Raw genomic sequence first — 23,231 nt, 5'->3', positions numbered from 1 at the left:
TCCCTCCTAACCCCATTATCCTGCCTTCTCCGCATAACCTCTGACACCAGTACTAACCAAGAACAGTTGAGGTGATGCACAGAATCTGATATACTACACTATAACGTTATGTGGTAGCACAGCGGTTTATAGCAGAACCTGAAATCAGGTAAAATAGCAACCTGCCAATTTGAAGTTTAGAAATTTGTTCAGAAATAGTTTTGTCAAGAAACTGGGTCACACACGCTGGCCAGTTGATTGAAAATTACTTTTAAGTTGGAACAAACTGCAGTTTCCACCACTCCAGTTTGAATAACAGCAAATGGAAAATTCGACAGAGCAGGTCCCAGTCAATCTTGTAATCAACCAATCTTGTAATTGATCAATCTGGTAATCAATCCCCCCCACACGATTTAATTCCTGTGAAACATTTCTTCAGAAGTAATGCAGGGGAATTGGACCCTGTCATTGAGCCCCCGTGAAAAAATTTATCCACCACTGTGTTGGTGAGCTGTGACTTACAGAAGATCCGACTGATCCAGGAAAGCCCGCTGGTCCTCTGTCACCTCTTGGGCCCTGCAATGCAGAAATGGTCAGTCAGTGTTTCCCTGCATTAGCAAAGACAGTGAAGGTTCATTTGGGGGGATTATACGTTGCTCACAAGCCCAAGGTCAGGAGCGCCAACCGCTGGAACAATGATTCACGCAAGTGTAGATACAAAGAACAATAACGCTACATTACTGAAATGCATCAGCCCATCCATGTAATCCCTGCAATTTTAAAGACTAAATAGTCATACTTAAAATCTGGAACAGAAAAAGGTGGAAATTCGTTCTCTATTGCAAACAGTAAAAATGCATTGAACTGCATTGATGAAATATGGTTGCAATGGGCTTCAGGGGTGGAACGAACCAGTGGATCTAATGCTCACTTCATTACATAAAGAACTATAAGAAAAGGAACATCAGTAAATGTTCCTTTACCAGTTTCTCCTGCTGGGCATTTATACTGTGTATACCAAGGATCAAATTTGTTCAGTTTTTGTCCTTGGTTTTGAATCTTTGCAGTATGTCTTGTTCTATGTTTTGTCGTAGTTCCTCCAGTACACCAATTACTCTGAAAATTATATCCTGATGCCTTCTCAGGGGCTTCACTCTGAATATCAAGGTACACATCACTGGGCACCAGGATGGCATGAGGACTTTTCTGATCAAGTTCTTAACTATGGCCATTCTTTCTCAGCAGAAAGTTTGACTTGAATCTTGAAGACTTTCTAGTAAACAAAACCCAGTGCTTACCTTTAAGCCCTTTTTCCCCCGTAGTCCTCTTGGTCCAGCCTTTCCTCTTCTCCCCTGGAAGATGGAAGAGAATGTCCCCAGGGTATTATTAACAGGGTACGACATTTCGCACCAGGGAAATGCGAGTCGTTTCAAAGTGTGAGGAATTTATAGGTCGTGTGTTGACACCTACCGCTCTTCCGGGATTCCCTGGGTCTCCTGCAACTCCATCAACCCCACTGTCCCCCTGAAATATAAATATAAATAATATTAACCGCAGTTCACAGATGCCTAGAATAGTTGCAGCAACAAAGAGGAGGTTCTGCCCATTGATCCTGTGCCAGCTCCTGGCAATCACATGGTACAGCTGGATCAGGAAGACCCATTAACATCCCAGTCATCCTCCCCCCACTCCCATGAGGCAGAATATGCGATAACTTAAAAGCCAGAATCAGTGATCTGAAGAAGGGTCTCAACCTGAAATGTCACTTATTCCTTTTCGCCAGAGATGCTGTCTGACCCGCTGAGTTACTCCAGCTCTTTGTGTTTATCTTCAGCTTCTTCCCTGCTGTTATCAGTTTCTACAACAGTCCTCTGATAAACCTCGATATTCCAATCTATCTCTTTGCAGCCCTGGCACATTTTTTAAATCTGCATTTTCTCTATTCTGCACCCTTATTTTCTCTTTTGCATTACCGGATGTGCTCATGCATGGTAGGATTTGCCTGGGCAGCATGCAAAACAAAGTTTTTCACTGTATTCCGGTACATGGACAATAATAAATCTATATCAATACCAATGTACCAGTCAGATGGTGGGCAAAGTGTCACTGGATGTCAAGCTCATTCAGGCAAGGAGCCAGGGTGGTGCGAATGGCCCAGTGTGAGCTGGCACCATGTGCTTAGAAGCAGCACAGTTCCAGAGTTGCTCACTGGTCAGTGGGAGATGTGGAACAGTAACCTCTCGGGCATTGCGTTAATGAAATGTGTTTGTGCTCAGGTTCAGTTTCAGTTTTGTTTATTGTCATGGGTACCGAGGTACAGTGAAAAGCTTTTGTTGTATGCTAACCAGCCAGCAGAAAGCATGATTACAATCGAGCCATTCACAGTGTACAGATACATGATAAGGGAATAACATCTAGTGCAACGTAAAGCCAGTAAAGTCCGATCAAAGATTGTCCGACAGTGGTTCAGGACTGCTCTCTGGTTGTGGTAGGATGGCTCAGTTGTCTGATAACAGCTGGGAAGAAACTGTCCCTGAATCTGGAGGCGTGCGTTTTCACACTTCTATACCTTTTGCCTGATGGGAGAGGGGAGAAGAGGGAGTGGCCAGGATGTAATTCATTCTTGATCATGATATGATATGATATGCCATTTATTGTCACTATACATGTACAGTGAAACTGAAAGCTGCTCGTACTCAGTGCATACATACAATTTAGCACAAAAAACAAGAAACAGAAAAAACAAAAAACAGAAGGGAGATGGGGGGGGGGGGGGGGGGGGGGAATAAATAGGTGCACAAATTCTGCGGCGCTGCATACATATATACATATATACAGATGGAAGTCCGTGTTGGGCGGTGTAGTCAGTGCATGTGTGAATTTGAATTTATAGTAGATATAATTCTCGGAAAGCAACTATTCCTGAGTCTGTTTGTCCTGGATTTGATGCACCTATAGCGCCTTCCAGAGGGCAGCAGGTCGAACAGTCCAAACGCAGGATGGGAGCTGTCTTTGATGATATTCTTTGCCCTGCTAAGGCAGCGGGAGGTGTAGATGTCCATCAGGGAGGGGAGAGGGCAGCCAATGATCCTCTGCGCTGTCCTGGTTACCCTCTGAAGCCTCTCCCTGTCTGCCATGGTGCTGGCCTTGAGAGAATGAGGGAAAGGTTTGTTGTCTCGACATCAGAGGTTCTCAATCTCCTTCCTGTACTCCGACTCATCAATATTTGATATCCGGCCCACAATGGTGGTGTCTTCTGCAAATTTGTAAATTGAGTTGGCACTCTCAGTCCATTGTACTCAGTACTACAAGGAACTGCAGTTGCTGGTTTACACAAAAGGACACAAAGTGCTGGAGTAACTCAGCAGGTCTGGCGGCATCTCTGGAGAACATGGATGGAGCCATCCTCTAGGTCCTATCCACGTTCTGCAGAGATGCTATACCTGCTGAGTTACTCCAACACTTTGCGTCCTCTCAGTAGTTTGCTCATTCTCTGCAATTAGTTCACCTTTTCTCCTTTGACCCCCGTCCTGCCTTCAAAACCTTGTTGACCTCCCGGACCCTGAAGGTGGAAACAAATCACATTTTTTAAATGCGGCAGAGAAATGGCTATTGATGTTTTAATTTAACAAATAAGTATTCCTTACTGTTTTGCCTGGAAGTCCAGCTTTGCCCTGCGGTCCTTGCTCACCCATGGAACCCTAACATTGAAGCAATAAGTTTCCAATGGTGAATATATAATAAAGGGGGGAGCAATATTGTAAAATACAGTTGACATTTACATTTCTTTGCTGAAGCAAGGATTTCAATGTCACCACCAACCTCCATCCCTGGATCACCTGCTGCTCCTCTATCTCCAGGCATTCCATCTGGCCCCTGAAAATGTGCATTTCATTAGTTAATCTTTCAAAATGTTGATTTGAACTAGTGAAACTAAGTTATAGTAAATAGAAACATAGGGCCCTGGAACATTGAGCACAGTTCTGGGTCTCCCATCTGAAGAAGAATACGCTTGTAACGGTGAGAGTGCAAGAAATGTTCACCGTGTTAACTCCTGACTTGTCATAAACTTGTCATAATAACAATGAAGGGGAAAGAGAGTGGTCACTGGGGAAAATAAGGCAATAAGAATAAGGGAAAATATTGGAATATGAAGTGAAGATAAGGCATTTACCCACATTTACAAAGAAATTAGGATCAGAGGTTGGTATCCAGCCCCTCAGCCTGCTTTGCCAATCGATACCAAATTCAGAAATGCTGGAAGAACTCAGCTTGTCAAGCAGCCTCTGTGGAGGGAGAATCTAGTTAATATTTTGGGTCAAAGACTTTCATCTTGACTGGCTGAGTTCTTCTAACATTTCAGCTTAGATTCCAGCATCTGTAGTTTTATTTGTCGTCCTGTTAAACCATTGTATCGTGGCTGGTTTGGTTTCTCCACTTGGCCATTGAGATTTAATTACTGTAATAAAGGCGCCTCGACAGTTGAACAGGTTTAATGTTGTAAAAATATCGAGTTCTGTTTCAACGTTATGACCCGTGTAAACTCAGAAAAACTTCAATCCAGGGACTCTGTTTATTCCCCATGCCTTTATTGGCAGTCAATTTAAACATCAAACAAATCCACTGAATGCAATTCAAACACAAATATATGTTTTAAACGTACTGAAGAAACAGGTCCTTTCATCAAAGCTGATCAATGTGAAGTTAAGGCTAGAAATAAAAAATCTAATCACAATAATCTTCACCAAGTTAGCAGATTTTCCCATGTGTAGGTGCACTAGGGAATTGGAAAGGCAGGGAACTTACCAGAGGCCCTGCATTGCCCTCGAGACCACGCTCCCCCTTCATTCCCTGCAGTCCGATTTCACCTTTAGGGCCTGGTGAACCTCTCGATCTCACCGGACCAGATGGGCCCTGCATCGTTTGATTTTAAACAACAGATGTGTAAGAAAATGCAGGCGACGCACTTATTTGTAATGATATATTGGTACAGTATTGTTCTCGTATTTGCCCATTAATGGATTTGCATAAATCCCATTGTCCTGGAGTTGAAAATTAATGGGTTTTTTTACAGCAAAGTACAAATGCAACCGCTTCCAGATCGATAAGTATTACTCAAAAAATTAAACTGTGTACATCGTGTTGTGAGTTGCCAATGTGACCCTAACACCAATTGTGTGTGTGACACATGGCATGCCTTGATTCCATACCCAAAGCTATTTTGGAGCTTTGTGAGGGAACTTGGGATGCATTGTAATGGAGGAGTAGCCAGGGCAAGTAGGGCCTCCTCCCTCAGTGGCAAACTGGGGAAGGTGAACCTGCAGGAAGCAATATCCTTATCTACTGCGAATCCCTTGGCCTCATCTCTCATTGTAACCCCACTTTGTTGCTGACCCCGCTTTCCTCCTGTATCTGATTCCTACCCTCCCTCACTAGACACAGTCCAGGCCACACACCCACCCTTCGCCCCACACCCACAACCACGCACACCTCCAAATAACCCAGAGGGTCGACTGGGAATCTCAATGCAAGGCTACAATGTTCAACTTGCAACTGAAAAGTAATGGAATACACCTCTTTTACAATGTTATTCCAGAAATAAATACTGGTTCATACAATAAGCAGGTGAAAAATCTACCGATTGCCTCCACAAGTAATCGCATCGTTGATTATACGAGAGTTGTATAAGAGGAGCAATTGAATCATATGTTGCATGTTTAATGTGTGCAATGTCCAGACTCCAGAACAGACTCTTCTCCACTGTTATCAATGGAACTCTCATGTTAAGGATGGATTCCTGATCCACCTCGTTCCAGCCCATGCACTTTTTTATTGCACTTTCTCTGTAGCTGTGACTGTATATTCTGTAAGTCTGAAGAAGGGTCTTGACTCGAAACGCCACCCATTCCTTCTCTTCAGAGATGCTGCCTGTCTCGCTGAGTTACTCCAGTTTTTTGTGTCTATTTTTGATTTAAACCAGCATCTGCAGTTCCTTCCTACACAGTATATTCTGTACTCTACTTATGTATCTATCTTGCACTACCTCAATCTGGAGATCATGGATAGGCAACGTTTCATGGATAGGACCTTTCTTCAGACTTCCTTCTGTCCATGTTCTGCAGAGAGGCTGCCCGACCTGCTGACTTACTCCAGCATTTTTGTATTTTTTTGAATTTTTTTTTTATACACCATCATCTGCAATTATTCATGTCGAAAAGATCAACCAAATGGAACTTAGGATGTGTCATTTTCCAGAAGTTTGAGCCAATTTATCCGTGGCGTAATTAGACCATTCTGTCTCAGTCTTCAAACACATTTTGACTCTAGATGTCTCCCGACTGTTGCTAGAAACCTCAAACTACATTCACCATCTGCCTGTCCTCCCCCCTGGCCATTAACTGACCACAGCAGTGAAACCACAATCATTTACAGAGATGGCAAGATGCCCAAACATCCTGGCTACTGTAGCTCCCTGAGAGTTTGTGAGTGACGGAGATGGAGGGGGGAGGGGGGGGGGGGGGGGGGGGGGGGGAGACGGAGACGGGGAGACAGAGACGGAGAGGGGGAGACAGAGACGGAGAGGGGGAGACAGAGACGGAGAGGGGGAGTCGGAGAGGGAGGAGGGAGGAGGGAGAGAGAGAGAGAGAGAGTGAGTAAAAAAACAACCGCTCTCACCCTCCTTTCAAAAAGGTGCCCTCTAAAGATAGGTTCAATGGAAGTTAACTGCTTTGGTGATTGTTGAAACTTAAAATCCTTTTCACTCTCAATGATGGGACATACTTACAACGGATCCGGGGTTGCCAGCGTCTCCCGCACCTCCTTTTTCACCAGGTAACCCCTAGTTATTTAGAAGAAAACCTTTAAGCTGGTGGCAAAATGATAGCTACCCGCCAGTTTTGCATTAAACAAAAAAGCAAGTTTAGACTGTAGAGAAACAGCGCGGAAACAGTCCATTTGGCCAACAGTCTGTGCCAATCTGCAGTCACACATACACTAACACTAATCCTACACACTAGGGATAATTTTACAATTTTACCGAAGCCAATTAACCTACAAACCTATGGGTGGTCTTTGGAGTGTAGGAGCAAACCAGGTCATCTGGAGAAAACCTACGTGGTCACAGGGAGAACGTACAAACTCCACACAGACAGCACCGGATTGAATCTGGGTTCTTGGTGTCGTAAGGCAACATCTCTACTACTGGCCACTGCGTCACCCCTCACAGGGATATTTCTAGCCCATGATCGTTCAAAATGAAGAAGGAGACTTTTTGTTAAAATATGGTCTCCATTCATTAACTATTTGAAGGGATAGATTGGCTCGGCACGGAAATATAACTGAAGCTTGAACTCAGGATTAGATGAAAAGTTATACTTTATAATTTACGAACCTATCTCCAATGACGTATTATTAGTAAATCATTCCAATCTTTTTTCTTTTTTGACATTTGCAATTCTTTTTTTCCTCTCTTTCTCTCTTATTTACTATCTATATAAAAAAAAACTAGAAGCAGAATCAATCCACAATTGAAAATTTTAATAATGTATGATTGATATACGTGTTAAGTTTTTACTATAATATGTAATTATATTTTACCATAATATGTTTGTTTCTAATAAAAATATTTAAAAAAAAATCTTTAAATGAAGAAGGAGCTCATAGGATGGTTTTGAGAACCTCACGGCCAATCATGGTGAGCACATGGGAACCGTGTAACTAGAGGAAGCAATGCCCCACCTCACAAACCCATCACCACTCTCTCATCAGCCACCTCCTGCTCTCTCTGATGCAGAGTCTGTGGTCCCCACACTGGCCTCCTCAGAACCTACAGAACCCGAGTGGGTCATCCTTGATCCACAGGGACTGCCGAGGAAGAGGAGAAGACAGGAGACTGCCTCAACCTTGAGCCTAAGTGCATCAAGCCTTCTTTAAACCAGCACAGAATACTCCAGTGTTACAGGAGCCCTGCAAAATGACAATTGCTTTGGAGATGGCACCTCAAACCTCAAATCTCAGCATATTCCTCTTACTTTCCATCTCACCACTGAAAGTTAGACTCATTCCATCATTTCCTGGTTTAAGATGCTCCTGTCAACCACATTAAGTATCACTGGATTTCACAAAGGCTCAATAATGTTTGTTTAATAGAAGTTCCTCCCCACCTCTGGTCCCGTGCCACCACTTGGTCCAGGAATTCCAACAGGTCCAAATTCACCCTGACAAAAGAACCAAGTGAAGAAAAAGTACATCAACTTGGTGGAAGTATCCATGCCATGTTATAATCAGTAAGTGAGGTCAATGCTTCATTAGGAAATGTACATGGACATCAAACATCATTGTTAAACCTAATGCAACTTGGCCTAAGTCATGTCAAGTAAAGTCAAGTTGGTTTATTGTCACAAAATGCTGGAGTAATTCAGTAGGACAGGCAGCATCAATGGAGAAAACTAGATGCTGCCTGGCCCGCTGAGTTACTCTAGCATTTTGTGTCTACCTTTGGTATAAACCAGCATCTGCAGTTCCTTCATCAACATTGAGTTAATTGTCATCTGCACAAGTACGGTGAGATAGAGACACAATAGAAAACCTTGCTTGCAGCAGCATCACAGGCACTTGGGCTAAGTCAGCTCGCAACATCATAAATTATACATAAACTACATAAATTACACAAATTGTAAAGGAAAAAGACTATGCACAAGACAAAATATTGGTCGAAACACATGTAGAAAACAATGATATGTCAGTGCAAGAAGTGATCCACAGTGTTCCACTGCTGAGCTGGGAGAATACAGCGGAGAAGCAAAACATTACAGAGGCTGAAATACAAAATATAACAGAATATTTGGGATCGTAAGGCAGCATCTGTAATAGTTATCCATGTTGGTTGATCAGTTTTCTATCTGAACTAGCCAACTGCGCTGAAATGACACCTGAAACACCAATTCTATTGTCTCTCCACATGATCTGCTGAACATTTCCAGCGCTTGCTGCAATCAATCACGCTTCCAGTACCTGCAGCATTCTGTTTTAGTGTAATACACTGCCTGTATTTACAGCATTGGCCAATAAGTAGCAAGGAATTAGAACGGTTTCATTATCATTTGCCAAGAAACATTATTGTAGGATTACCTTTTCTCCTCGAGGGCCATCTTCTCCAGGTGTTCCAGGCCTCCCCATCTCACCCTGTAAAATGGATGTACACTGAATGCCTTTTTTGCTTATTATGGCAATAAGAGAGGCCCTTTGGTTCACTGGGTGCAAGCTGACTCCCAGCCGAATAACCCATTCCCCCCTCCCCCCCTCCCCCCCCTCCCCTCCATCTTTCCATCAAGTTGTTATCTTGCACATGTCTGGTTAATTCTGCCACTTCCCAACACTGAAACGTTCCTTAGTGGATGGTGTCAGCACATTTCTGGTAGGTGGGAAGAATCTGGAGTCCTCAAAGGAAACACACACCGTCATGGGGAGAACATGCAAACTCCACACAGACAGGACTGGGGGGTCTGGCTTCAACCAGGTCCCTGGAGTGGTGAGGCAGTGGCACTAACTGCTGGGCCCACAGTGCAACCCAGTGATATGTGTGAAACATCATCCAGCCATAATATTTGCAATACATGTGAATATCTTCCATCCAAGCTTGAATGTGTGAAACAAGGCATGGACTGCATGATGGCGCAGCAGTAGAGTTGTTGCCTCAGATCACCAGAGACATGGGTTCAATCCTAACTACGGATGCTGTCTGTACAGAGTTTGTACGTCCTCCCTGTGACCCGCGTGGGTTTTCCCCAGGAGCTCAGGTTTCCTCCCACACTCCAAAGACGTACAGGTTTGTAGGTTAATTTGCTTGGTAAAATTGTAAAAATTGTCCCTAGTGTGTGTAGGATAGTGTTAACGTGCGGAGATCGTTGGTCGGTGCGGACATGATGGGCCGAAGGGCCTGTTTCCGTGCTGCACGGCAAAACTAAGACTGAGTGGGCTGAAGGGGCTGCTTCTGTGCTGCATGATGGACTGCTGTAGGATGCTACGAGATAAAAAGCTGCCCGGTACTTACAGTTTGCCCACGGTCTCCGATTAGACCTGGAATGCCAATTAAACCGACAGCCCCCTGTTGAACAAGAACACATCAGTGAACATTGTCAATGAATCAAGTGACTGGGTCAGGCTTCAGCAGTGAGCAAATGGGAGTTGTGGGATCCGTGTTGTGAACTATGGTCTATTGTATTTCACATTACCTTGACTTTCTGTAAATGTTAATGAGATACACAGAAAGGATTTCAATTCTGAAACAGCCCAACCAGGATAAAGGATGACTAACTTTTAATTTTTAGATTAAAAACTAAATTGAAGTTAAAGTAGGTGTAAGAGGATCAGATTACGCTGTGGGGTGGGAGATTGCAGCCGTCACCTGTTTCGACGAATGCAATCAACCTGGTGTGCACAATCAAATAAGATCAAATAGAACAAGTTGTCCTACAACTTTAGGCTGTGCACGCCATATGCAAGAAGAAGAATTAAGCTGTCTGCTAAAAGACTTGGTTATCGGTTGGGTATTGACTGTTCTTTAATCTGTCTTTACTTTGTACAAAATATTATTCCCTTTATCCTGTATCTGTACACTGTGGATGGCTTGATTCTGATCATTTCACTCTTTCTGCTGACTGCATAGCATGCAACAAAAAGGTTTTTCGCTGTAACTCGGTACAAGTGACAAGCACTAAACTAATTGTGGGTAAGAAGCTCTGGGCAGACCAAGTCCGACAATGTCTAATGAGGTGGTAGCAGCAGAAGGGTTCTCACCATCAGATTAGGCTCTCCCTTTTGTCCCTTCGGCCCTGGTCTGCCTGCCTCTCCTGTAGCCCCAATGGACCCGAAAGTAGCGGGTGGGCCAACTGACCCAATGACTCCCTGAAAGACAGAAAATGTCAGTGATACACACCATCTTCCGCAAGGCAGGTTTGCAGAATTTAATTCATTTTCAATACTTCTTGTTTCAAATATTATACACTGCCAACAACCAAGTACAAACACCGAAGGATTCCACGTTAATCATCATATTTTGAACAGCTTCGTTGTCGAAATGGAATCATTAGAAATTAATACACCAGAGCAGGCCAATTTTAAATGAAAAAGAGTTCCGACTCGAAATATCACCCATCCTTGTTATTCAGAGACGCTGCCTTCAGAGACCCGTTGAGTTACTCCAGCATTTTGTATCTATTTTCAATTTTAAATGGATATATATTTAGGTCAATGATATTTGAACGTAAACTAACAGCAACATGCATAAGGCCAATGTAAGTTACTATTTTTTTGCTGATTCCATTGTCCCCAACACAGTTTGTTCTGCTCAATACATTTTACAAAATGCCCATATTAACCCCCACCTCTGCAACCCCATTGCAGGAAGGATGTGGAAGATTTATGGAGGATTCAGAAGATCATCAGGGATGAGAGAGTTTTGGCTAGAAGGAGGGGCTGGACACTTGGATTGTTTTCTCTGGAGCTTTGGAGACTGAGTGGAGACCAGATAAAAGTGCATACAATTATGAGAGATAGAGAGAGCATGGAGAGAGTCTTATTCCCCAAGGGTGGAAATGGCAAATACCAGAGGGAATATCTTATAGCAAATATAGCATTAAAAAACTTGCTTTGTAAATCTAGTTTAACCTTTCCCCATCCCACTAAAGTGGGATGGGGAAAGGTTAAACTAGATTTACAAAGCAAGTTTTTTTAATACAGAGGGTGGGAGGTGCTTAAAACCAACATCTTGTACAGTTACAATCTGACGGCGTGACTTTGTGCTGTGCCGGTGAAGTCCAGCTGCCGTTTGCCGCCTCCACCACACTTTCTATTTGTGTTCCCATTTTCAGGGAACTACAACTTTAAGATTGTGACAATGGAAATAAAGAGGGTTCATGTCGGAACTATTATACGGTGTATTTGATTACCACAGTGCATATAGCAATGACAACTTTACCTTTTGTCCTGTTAGCCCAAGATCTCCTTCATCACCTTTGGTCCCAACTTCTCCCTGTCAAACAGAAACACACAAAAGGCGATGTGTATTTCAGCACGACTTTTATCTTTACACCGTCTTGTAAAATTTGTGTGTAATTTATGTATAATGTATGTTGTGTGTTGTCTGAGTCTATGCGTCAACGATTCTCATTGTACCTGTACCTTACTGTACTTGAGCATGTGACAATAAACTCAACTTGACTTAATTTGACCTGCTGACTTGCGGGTAAAACCAGAACCAATTCTCACATTGGCTTAACTTAATTTGACCTGCTGGCTTTCCTGTACTATCTAAACCAATTTTCACATGTCATTTTCACAGTTTGATTTGACATTTAGAATTCTCAACACATTCAGGATCCAGTTAACATTTATTAACCATCTCAATTGTATCTGCCTTATAAGAGATAATTGAGCATGAAAGTGATCTGATGGGTTTTTCCTCTACTGGTATTCTCATGATGGCATTTGTGCCAAATATTCCCCCCGCCCCTCCCCCGCATTACCTGTATTCCTGGCTCGCCCCTCTCTCCTGGAGGTCCTGGTAATCCTTCATCTCCTTGTTCTCCTTTAATTCCTTCAGGACCAGGAATTCCCAGGTCTCCACGATCACCCTTTGAAAACAAATCATTGTTCAATTCAGATTTCTAAAGTGATGTTACGAGGAATTAGAAGCTGAATGCACTTATTAATGAGTTGAAAAGAACATATTAGGCATTTTGTAATTTTGAGGGGGAAAGGGAGCAGAGTTCAGTTGGGCTCAGGGTTTTGGCGAAACTTTTGTCACCAGACTGTCTTGATGAAGCACAACAGTGGATGAAGACAAAAGAGACTGCAGATGCTAGAGTGGGAGGCAATGAAAAGTTAGCTGAGTGAACGTCTGATGCTATGCATGTCTTTGGTGCCTTTGTCCGACACAAAATATTGGTTCCCATTCAGGCACAAGTGTGAAGTCACAACGTGAATGTAAAACTCACAAGAAATTAAAAGTTTCCTGCAAGTTGCTTGGAATCCAGAATTTCAAATTTTGGAAAAATATTTTGTTCAAAAGGGTCAAAAACCCACCGTTTAACTCAAATTAGTCAAAGCAAACATGATGTAATATGCAAGGATAATCATATTCGGCATCGAAGGAGAAGGAGTCTCCCTGCCTCTGATGTAGGGCAGTTAAAGTTTACTCCAGTCTATGTTTGTAAAGTAGGGCCTAGCTCTCTAGCTGTGAGTGCCACTGACATCCAGCCGGAGAGAGTGCAAGTTGTGGGAACATTAACACTCTTTGCCATGAAAGGTTCCTCACCCCCATCGTAATAAGGATTACAGCTATGGAAGGAACGTTCATAACATGGTCTTGCAGACCAGCAGCCATCCTATGAATCCCCACTACACACTCCATCACTATGCATGGGAAGCAATAGAACATACAACCAACAATCATCACAGGTGTCAGCAGTAGAGGGAGGTCAAGCCCACTGTTACCCACATGAAGTACTGACCTGGGCCCCCTTTAATCCAACATGTCCTTCTTCACCCACACTTCCAGGTTCACCCTGTCAGAAGAGAAACTGTGACAGCAACTATAAAAAAAATCCTCTGGTAATGCAAGTTATATGTGATGAACTTGGCACAGTGTCTGCAGATGTTAGAATGCACAACGAGAAATGTTTTAGCTCCTTCAATACTGTTGATCGCCCGGTGACACTGCATAACGTCACACAGCCGCGTGCATTTACTGTGTCGGAAGGAACTGCAGATACTGGTTTACACTGAAGATAGACACAAAATGCTGGAGTAACTCAGCGGGACAGACAGCATCTCTAGATAGAAGAAATGGGTGATGTTTCGGGTCGAGACCTTTCTTCAGACCCGGGCTAGATCTAGAGCAGGGTAAAATATCTTCTACATTGTTATTGAGCTAACTAAATGTGGGCATGTTATGAAAGCCCATCCTTCAGTCCCACCGAGGTGGATGATGAGAGGCAGCTCAGCTAAGGCAATGCTTCCTAAGGCTGACTTGGTGGCAGGTTCACACTGCTGTTTCATTGCCAGAAACTGGCAACCTGTAAATGCTGAATTGCAATTGCACGAAAAGCAACAGATTTAATAGGAAAGGCAAAAAACTCTGAGTTCTGATCAGTTACCTGAAAGCATAACTGTTCTTCTATCCCCACTGAAGCTGCCTGACCGGCTGGGTATTTCCAGCATTTTCTGTCTATTTCATTTTTCCAGCATCTGAAATTATTTGGCCTTAGGACAATAATAACTTTCAGTCAATTGGTACAAACATGGAAAAACGCTTTAAACTGTCAAATGTATAGATTAGTCACATTTCATACCCTGCATGATCGACATTGTGGCTTGATACAGTGACCAATACCAGCATAACATGTGACAATATTGTAAGAGTAAGTAAGAGATCTTGTTGCTCAGTGCAAGGATGGTAAGAATGATCATTTCTTCAACATGATCATGGGCCAGAAATCTCCCAGGGAGGGGTGTTACAGTGGCGCTGGGGTAGAGTTGCTGCCTCACAGCGCCAGAGACCCAGGTTCAATCCTGACTACAGGTGCTGTCTATACGGAGTTAGTACGTTCTCCCTGTAAGTTATACCCGTGTCCTCCGGTTTCCTCCAATGCTCCAAAGACATGCAGGTTTATAGGCTAATTTACTTCGTTAAAGTAATGGGCGATTGTAAATTGCCCCCAGTGTGTGTAGGATAGAGCTAGTGTGCAGGGATCGCTGGTCGCCGTGGACCCGGTGGGCCAAAGGAACTGTTTCTGCGCTGTATCGCTAAACAAAACTAGACTGTCACCAGCTATCGTTACAAGCTCAGGAGCCAGCAGCCACCGCTGAGGTTGCAACTACAGAGGGAGAGGAGGACAGGGGTTCAGCCCAGGTTCCAGACACAGCAGCAACGTAACACACCTGCCTGTACATAATGCTGCAATCACCCATTTTATGCTGGGAATACACTCTGGGCACCCAGCAAGGTGCCAGTGTAATTACTCATTCATGAAATCCAATTCGGGTTCCACCTCCAGAGGAAAACAACCAAATTGAACGTTGTAATTACCTGCTCGCCATCCAGCCCAGTGACACCAACACCGCCCAATGGACCCACTTCACCCTGTCAGAGACGAAAAGCATTTAGTTTAGTTTAGAGATACAGTGCAGAAACAAGTCCTTCGGCCCATCGAGTCCGCACCGACCAGCGATTCCCGCATATTAACACTATCATCCCACACACACAAGGGATAATTTACACATACACCAAGCCAATTAACCTTCAAACCTGTACGTCTTTGGAGTGTGGGAGGAAACCGAAGATCTGGGAGAAAACCCATGCGGTCACGGGGCGAAGACTACACACAGACAGCTTCCGTAGTCGGGATTGGACCCGGGTCTCCAGCGCTGCAAGTGCTGTAAGGCAGCAACTCCACCGCAGCGCCACCGAGCTGCCGCAATCAGTTTGCAAACTGATGATTCTTTAGAGGTGTTCTCACTGAAACATGCAAAAACGATGCAAGTCATAGTGGGTGACTTGGTGGCGCAGGGGGAGATTGGTTGCCTTACAGCGCCAGAGACCCAGGTTTGATCCTGATCAGTGATGCTGTCTGTCCAGGGTTTGTACGCTCTCCCTGTGACCACGTGGGTTTCCTCCGGGTGTTCCGGTTTCCTCCTCCAAAGCCGTTTAGGTTTGTAGGTTAACTGGCTCCTGTGAAAAACATTGTATATTGTCCCTAGTGTGTGTAGGATGGTGCTAGTGTACGGGGTGATCGCTGATCAGCACGGACTCAGTGAACCGAAGGGCCTGTTTCCGCACCGTAAGTCTGCAGAACCCAAACAAGGCACTGCTGTCATATGACAACATAATTCCAGACACAATCTCCCCGCCATAGTCTGTGCTTTACCTTTTCCCCCGTCTGTCCGGTGGGTCCATCAGGTCCAGCTGCTCCTTCCCGCCCCTGCAAAAGATCCCAATGCACAGTTAACGGAGATTACCCTCCAATGAACGCAACACTTGCTCTTCCATAACTTTTAATTATGGAACTCTTCAATTGTAATTTAAGGCTGTTAAAAATGATACGTAAATTTACTGGAAAACATAAAATATAATCATTGATTAGCACATTTATGTCAAGTCTAGGCTATAATAGCCAAAACATTAACAAATGATTCTTAAATGAGGTCCAGCTGGAATAAAGTGAATTTCAAACATTTACTATTTATATCAGTATTTTCCTGATGATTGGAAGAACCAGCAATTTCTGTTAACACATACTTTATATCCAGGGGGTCCACTGATCCCTGCTGCTCCAAATGGTCCTTGATCCCCTGGGGGTCCCATCTTGCCAACAACCCCATCAATGCCAGCGTTTCCAGGTGGGCCCTGAGGATAAGACACATCACCGATTGTGTACAATATGGACCAGGGCATTTGTCAAGACAGCTCACAAACCAAAGAGAAAGTCGGCTAAGCCATTGGGGTCACCCTTCAACACACTCTCAGATTGTGGATGTAACTGGAATTGTGGATTGTGGATGCGAGCGTTTACTGCACCTTCCTTGTGGCCGTGCCGATAGTTAACTATGCTGATGCAGGACTAGAATCACATAAGCCAAACTGGATCTGGTCACTAGGTTTCCATGGCAATGTAACTGCTTCATAACTTTACTTGTACCAGTGTAACTCCGGATGCTTGCAGACCTGAATGTATCAACTTGCCATGTTGGGGCTTTAACGCCACTGTCTGCACATTTAACGGAGAACTACCTCCCTCAGCTGATGATGTTTTGCAGAATGCCACTGCAGACAGCTGAAGACTGCTGATGGTACAAAACTCCCTTTTAAACAACACATGTCCCACGAAACGGCAAACAGCACAGTATTTAAAAAACATCATATTCTTTGTGCTTTTACATCAGAAAATACTTACAGGTAGGCCACTTAATCCCTTGGTGCCTGGATTCCCTCTTCTGCCCTGGAAATGTAACGTGCGAAGCTTTAAAGCAAAACGCTTCCATTATCGAAACAGAAAACCAATAACCCAAATCAAATTAACCTTGAACATGCTTTTCCGTAATGTAAATTAAATAAACATCGCATGGGAGTGGGAAAGTAATCTATGGTCAAAATCTACTCCCACGTATTTTCCACTGGTGAGAAACAGCTTTTGCTTCTTGTCTTCTTGTGCAGATGGTGAGATGACAGCTATAATATAAATATAATTTGAAAGGTGTAAAGTGATGGGGGTCTAATGTGGGCTAATGGAGATAACATAGACAGTCGTCACATTCGGCATGGACGAGATGGGTCAACCAGGCCTGTTTCTGTGCTGTACTTTTCGATGATTCTATGAGTTCAGTGTTTAGGTGGTTGGACCAGATAATACATCGGCTGTAGCAATGCAAAAGATTATTTGTGCAATGGGTGGTTGTTTGTGTTTGTCAGGGCCTCAATAACAATCACTGCGACTTATTAAAGAGTAATACTGTCTGAAGAAGGGTCCCGATCCAAAATGTAATCTATCCACGTTCTCCAGAGAAGCTGCCTGACCCGCTGCGTTACTCCAGCACTTTGCATCTTCCAAGATGAAACAGCATCTAGCTTAAGCATAAAAGGGTGCATCCTTTCAAACACTTCGTAACAATAGGAGCAACGTAACAATAGTGAAGTCACGAGGCTGAGGGCAGCAGGACCAGGGACTTTATCGGAAAAATCACTTCCCCTGCAAACGGACAGTTAAATTCCCAGGGTAAGACGGAAAGATATATTAGAAACATGTGGAATGTATTCAATGATAACAGGAGAGCGTATTGCATTTCCGTAAAACAAAATGAAAACAAATCCATTTCACATCATAAAAATTAATGGTCACCATTGTTTCGGATGAGCATGTACTCACCGCTTGTCCAGGAGTTCCCCTCTCACCGGGCTTGCCCCCTGGACCCTGCAAAAGTTGCACTTGAAGAATTAGTTTCAAGCCATTTATATCTTGCTTGGAAACATATTCCTAAACTTTCCTTTCGCTTCCTCAGGCCGTGCATGTGGCAGGAAGGATGGGCGGTGGCAACCCTCTGCACACTCGACTGCTTTTGGTTCACCCTCAGAGAGCCTGATCCTCTCAGTTTGACCTTTCTCTCCTTCCCTCACCGGGGGTCACCGAGCCTTGGCTGACTTTGAGCCTTTGCCGACTTCCTCAGCAACAGAGGCAAGGATAGCAAGAATTGAATTGAATTGAATACTTTGATTGTCACGTGACAAGTCACAATTAAATTATTTGCTTGCATACCCAAGGTCAGTCTGAAGAAGGGTCTCAACCCGAAATGTCACCCATTCCATCTCTCCAGAGATGCAGCCTGTCCTGCTGAGTTATTCCAGCATTTTGTATCTATCAAGGTATGCAATAGTTGCCACATAAAGAGCACTGACATAAAGTTACAAAGTATCCCGCGCCAAGTCCATCCTTGTTCGCCCCCCCCCCCATGGCTGTTCCCCACGCTGGGCCCTCCTTTGTTCTCCCCCCTCTGCCCCGCCAGGCCCACCTTTGTTGGGTCCTTGGTTACACTGAACCTGTGACCTCTCTCTGTGCCACTGGCCAAGGTTGTGCTTCTGTGCAAGAGATGTGACAGCGCATTGCTCCATGAACCGGACACCACAGAAAATGCCCGAGAAAGTCTTACATCATTTATGGTAGCAACTTCAGCTTTTGTTTGTGCATGATTAGCGTATGTGACGGAGGGTGAAGTGAAAGAACAGACTGACTTTTGTTTAGATAATAAGTTCACCGATAGTTTTTTCTGACAGTAACGCTTCTGCACAAATGCCAGAGTTACCTTCACGCCTAGTTTCCCAGCCTGTCCCGATAGCCCCTTGTTTCCTGGTTCTCCCTAAAAATGAATGAACATGAACACAAATATTACGATGCGTTGCGGAACAATGTCAATTGCAAGCACTAAACAATGTCGGACACAGAGCTGTCTTATACTCCACAAGCACAAAGAATCTGGGTGCCATCATTCTCAGCTTGTCACAACACATTGCCATTATGCAAACAGAAAGCACTGGAAACGCACAGCAGGTCGGGCAGCATCTGTGGGGAGGGAGTTTTCCATTAAACCACCAGCACAGTTCAGCTCAAATTTAACTTCCTTTTCCATTGCCAAAAAGGAGAACAAGCAAAAACAAACATATTGAATTATTGTTTAACAAAAATATATTTTGTTCTTCCATTTTACTCAAGAAACTCATGCAAACACAGCATAGTACACAGCACGTGTCTGGAGAAGGGTCCCAATCCAAACGTTGCCTGTCCATTTCTCTCTGCACATGCTGCCTGACCTGCTGAGTTACTCCAGCAGTTTACTTGTTGCTCAAGATTCCAGCATCTGCAGACTCTCGAGTCTCCACCGTACATCGTAAATGACACTTGATTTCAAAGGATGTTGATGCTCGAGAGGAGTATATTGTTTTGATCAAAAAGTTCAGGTGAAAATCTTGCGACTTGCAAAATTATTCTGAGTTTTTAGTTCAGTTTAGTTTGTACATAGAGCGCAGAAACAAGCCCTTCGGCCCACCGAGTCCGCACCAACCAGCGATCCCCACACAATAACACTATCCTACACACACAAGAGACAATTTACCAAGCCAATTAATCTACATATCTGTAAGTCTTTAGAGTGTAGGAGGAAACCAAAGATCTCGGAGAAAACCCACGCGGTCACGGAAAGAACGTACAGACAAACTCCGTACAGACAAGCACCCGTAGTCGGGATCTAACCTGGGACTCCAGCGCCGTAAGCGCTGTAAGGCAGCAACTCTACCGCTGCACCACTGTGGCCGCCCTTATATTATTTTAATTTAGCGGTAACTGGCAACCATTTTTATCAGTCGCATAAAACGCAAACTCTGTGCAAGCACTAATGCCAAACATATTACGCCTCACTTTGAGCAAAAAAACAAACTACTGAAAGAACCCAGCGGGTCAGGCAGTATCTGTGAAGGGGAATGTGGAGTTGTGTTTTTGGTTGAGACTCTTATGGGCCTGTCCCACAGGCGACTGCTGGCGACTGTCCTTCACCAGCCCGTTATGCAGGTGGGGGACAGGGCAAGCAGGGAGAGCGCTGTCTGAGTGAAATTCACACGGTGCAAATCCAATGTGATACAGACACACACCGCGATGAACAGGAAGGTTGGCGCTGTAATTAAGACGGCTAAAACACAGTGAACGGTAGTCCTTTAAAAGGGGGGGGGGGGGGGGGGGGGAGTAGTGGGGGAGAGGGGAGGGAGAAGGGGGAAGACAACTTTTAAGAAGCCAGAGATACACGGCTGTGAAGCTCGGCGAACATTTAACATTACCGGTCCGTTATCCTTGGCTCTGATCGCTGCTTTTTTCCCCCAAAGAGCCAATGAAATTCATCGGTCAGCACCGTCTACAACCTACAAGAACCTTCGACCTCCTGGCGACCCACTAGGACCTCATGGCAACCCACTAGGACCTCATGGCAACCCACTAGGACCTCATGGCAACCCACCTACGGCATGGGAAATCTCGCTACCCTCTATGCTGAAAAATTTGCAGCGACCATAATGAGGCCGCGACTAGTTCCCAGAATGCGGGAACTCCTCACGACCATGAAGGCGACTCCCCGGCAACCACCCGCGAACATGTGGCCACAATGTGGTGACTGCACAGTCTCCTGCAGTCGGCTAAAAAGTTGCCTTAGTGGGACAGGACCATTACACTTCACTGTCACAGTTTCTTAAAGATCAAAAACTTTGTGTTTAAAATGCATTGTCACCATAGTTAAAACAAGTAATTCAGAATTCCTGGCTCTTATAGAATGAGGGGAGAGGTAATGAAATGAGAAATGTTGTGAAAATAAGTTTTAAATATGAAAATATGCAAAGGCCTATGTGGTGCAGCTAATGTAACGTCCCAGCCATCTGTGGACGGGGTGCTGGGATTATTCACTTGTAGATATTGTGCATCTTCCCCCAGATGCCCTTGGTCAATCTGAAGGAATATTAGATTGCCAATGTGGCCATGTGTCTCAGACCTACGAGGTTGGAATGTAGAGCAGGGTGGAGAAAGAGAACGAGGGAAAACTGTAAGGGAATGAAAGTAATAACACAGTAGTCAAAGGTAGGCACCACAAACGACTAAAAGACTCTTGAAGACATTTCACCGTCACATTTCAAAACGAAAAGTGGAACAGGTGGAACAGCTTAGATTTGTGAGCACATCACCATTGAAAACGATCAGTGACATCCTCCCACATTATCAGAAGGGCTCCGAATACCTTGGCACCTCTTGATCCTGGACTTCCTCGTTCTCCCAAAGGTCCTGGAAACCCCTGTAGATAGCACACAACAACGTCAATCCCACCAAGTTCCCAACGTAATTGGGCATCGGGAAGGAGTAATAACATTTCATGACAATCAACAAAGATTTACCCAGCAACAAAATCAAAGTTACAATTATAAGTAGAGGCCAAGATTATCCAGTAAAATTACAGTAAAATCCTAATTACAGAAAATAATGGACAAATTGGTTTATGAAGAGAACATCCTGAAATGGTAAGATAAGTCACATTTATCTCTGTAATGGATTCTGTGGCAATGGCTTATAGCTGTTCATGAAAACACTACATTGTATATAACAGAAGTTAATTATCGGTTAATTGTCTTTAGTTAAAATGATTGTCCCTAGTGTGTAGGATAGTGCTAGTGTACGGGGTGATCGGTGACCAGCACGTACTCTGATCCAAAGGGCCTGTTTCCAAGCAGTAAAATGTATCTCTGCTTCCAACACCATTACTGTATGATGTGGCAGGTGAAAGGGGTCTGCAAACTCTGCAAAATGAATTGTGAAATTCCCCCTCTCTCTCTCACTTGCCTGGGAGTAAATCTGTTGGTCCAAGTAGTGTCCGATCTCTGTCCCATCTACAGCTACTACCCTGTAACCCTGCTCCTATTCATTTCCAATGGGAAGTGAATCAAAGAGGCTGAGCAGTTAAAATGGCAGCTGCCTTCAACAGACAGAAAATGTAACAGCAGAACAATAAAATCCAACCTGTAGCTACATCTGCCCAAGTATCAAATTCTCCACCAACAGCCCACATGGTAATTATGTTCAATCAGAACATGAAATAAAATTACTTATTTCCATATTTCCTTGCAGCTTAAGAGGAAGGGCCATTTCAGCTCATTGAGTTAGTGCCAGCTCTCAGAATAAATCCAGCACACCCCACTCTGAGTTGGCAGTTCTCATTGATAAGATGGTGATTTGTTTATATTCTCTCACACCTAGGATGGATGTACAGGAGGAAACTCCTACAAGCTGGTGGTGTCACCTGATGCATTTAACAATATGGCTCTGATTTATTTACTTGGCTCTGATTGAAACGGAAATAGGGAAACAAGTCAAGTGGAAAAGTAACAGATTCTGTGCCTGACAGTAATTACGCGCATTACCATGGAACATATCTCAACAGTGTTGAATTAACGTGAGAGGGCTGCAATAACTTTGATTAATGGGCCCAACAGAAGAGTTGCTGCCTTACAGCGCCAGAGACCCGTGTTTGAACCTATCTACAGGTGCTGTCTGTACGGAGTTTGTACATGCTCCCTGAGACCCCGTGGGTTTTCTCCAGGTGCTCCGGTTTCCTCCCACACTCCAAAGACGTGCAGATTTGTAGATTAATTGGCTTCTGCGAGTTGTAAATTGTCCCTAGTGTGTAGGATACTGTTGCTGGATCAGCGGAGGATAGCGCCAGTGTACGGGGGGGGGGGGGGGGGGGGGGGGGGGGGTCAGTGCGGTGGAAGGGCCTGCTTCCTTGCTGTATCTCTAAACTACTTGCTTGACTGGCTGCAAATTCCAACTGAAAACATTAAGCATGCAGCATACGCACGCTCATAAATGTTAGTTTTAGTTTTCGAGAGACAGCATGGATACAGGCCCTTCGGCCCAACGAGTCTACGGCGACCAGCAATCCCCGTATACTATGGGCAGCATGGTGGCGCAGCAGTAGAGTTGCTACCTTGCAGCGCCAGAGATTCAAGTTAATTCCCGACTATGGGTGCCGTCTGTACAGAGTTTGTACCTTCTCCCCGTGACCGTGTGGGGTTTCTCCAAGATCTTCAGTTTCCTCCCACACTCCAAAGACGCGCAGGTTTGTAGGTTAATTGGCCTGGTATAAGTGTAAATTATCCCTAGTGCGTGTAGTATAGTGTT

The 23,231-nt window shown here is 44.3% G+C and overlaps 2 protein-coding genes across 2 annotated transcripts in view; both read right to left on the bottom strand.

Annotated features, from left to right (window-relative positions):
* LOC129711927 (collagen alpha-1(III) chain-like) overlaps positions 1-16,447 on the bottom strand; it is a 40,960-nt gene extending 24,513 nt beyond the window's left edge. The window contains exons 1-18 of the mRNA XM_055659955.1: positions 16,277-16,447; positions 15,906-15,959; positions 15,068-15,121; positions 13,491-13,544; positions 12,504-12,611; positions 11,957-12,010; positions 10,777-10,884; positions 10,031-10,084; positions 9,109-9,162; positions 8,142-8,195; positions 6,764-6,817; positions 4,786-4,893; positions 3,802-3,855; positions 3,627-3,680; positions 3,488-3,541; positions 1,450-1,503; positions 1,278-1,331; positions 502-555 (exon numbers count right to left, since the gene is read on the bottom strand). Of these exons, the coding sequence (XP_055515930.1) occupies positions 502-555; positions 1,278-1,331; positions 1,450-1,503; positions 3,488-3,541; positions 3,627-3,680; positions 3,802-3,855; positions 4,786-4,893; positions 6,764-6,817; positions 8,142-8,195; positions 9,109-9,162; positions 10,031-10,084; positions 10,777-10,884; positions 11,957-12,010; positions 12,504-12,611; positions 13,491-13,544; positions 15,068-15,121; positions 15,906-15,959; positions 16,277-16,432 (1,236 nt within the window). The 5' untranslated portion in view covers positions 16,433-16,447. The remainder of the gene's footprint in view (positions 1-501; positions 556-1,277; positions 1,332-1,449; positions 1,504-3,487; positions 3,542-3,626; positions 3,681-3,801; positions 3,856-4,785; positions 4,894-6,763; positions 6,818-8,141; positions 8,196-9,108; positions 9,163-10,030; positions 10,085-10,776; positions 10,885-11,956; positions 12,011-12,503; positions 12,612-13,490; positions 13,545-15,067; positions 15,122-15,905; positions 15,960-16,276) is intronic.
* A 2-nt stretch (positions 16,448-16,449) lies between these two features.
* LOC129711929 (collagen alpha-1(I) chain-like) overlaps positions 16,450-23,231 on the bottom strand; it is a 38,104-nt gene continuing 31,322 nt past the window's right edge. Inside the window, exons 19-22 of the mRNA XM_055659956.1 lie at positions 21,298-21,351; positions 18,832-18,885; positions 17,901-17,945; positions 16,450-16,976 (exon numbers count right to left, since the gene is read on the bottom strand). Of these exons, the coding sequence (XP_055515931.1) occupies positions 16,917-16,976; positions 17,901-17,945; positions 18,832-18,885; positions 21,298-21,351 (213 nt within the window). The 3' untranslated portion in view covers positions 16,450-16,916. The remainder of the gene's footprint in view (positions 16,977-17,900; positions 17,946-18,831; positions 18,886-21,297; positions 21,352-23,231) is intronic.

This window comes from Leucoraja erinacea, chromosome 31, assembly GCF_028641065.1.
Source record: "Leucoraja erinacea ecotype New England chromosome 31, Leri_hhj_1, whole genome shotgun sequence".
Classification (NCBI taxonomy): domain Eukaryota; kingdom Metazoa; phylum Chordata; class Chondrichthyes; order Rajiformes; family Rajidae; genus Leucoraja; species Leucoraja erinaceus.
The sequence above is the reverse complement of the archived record's forward strand: the minus strand, read 5'-3'. Positions and strand labels throughout refer to the sequence as shown.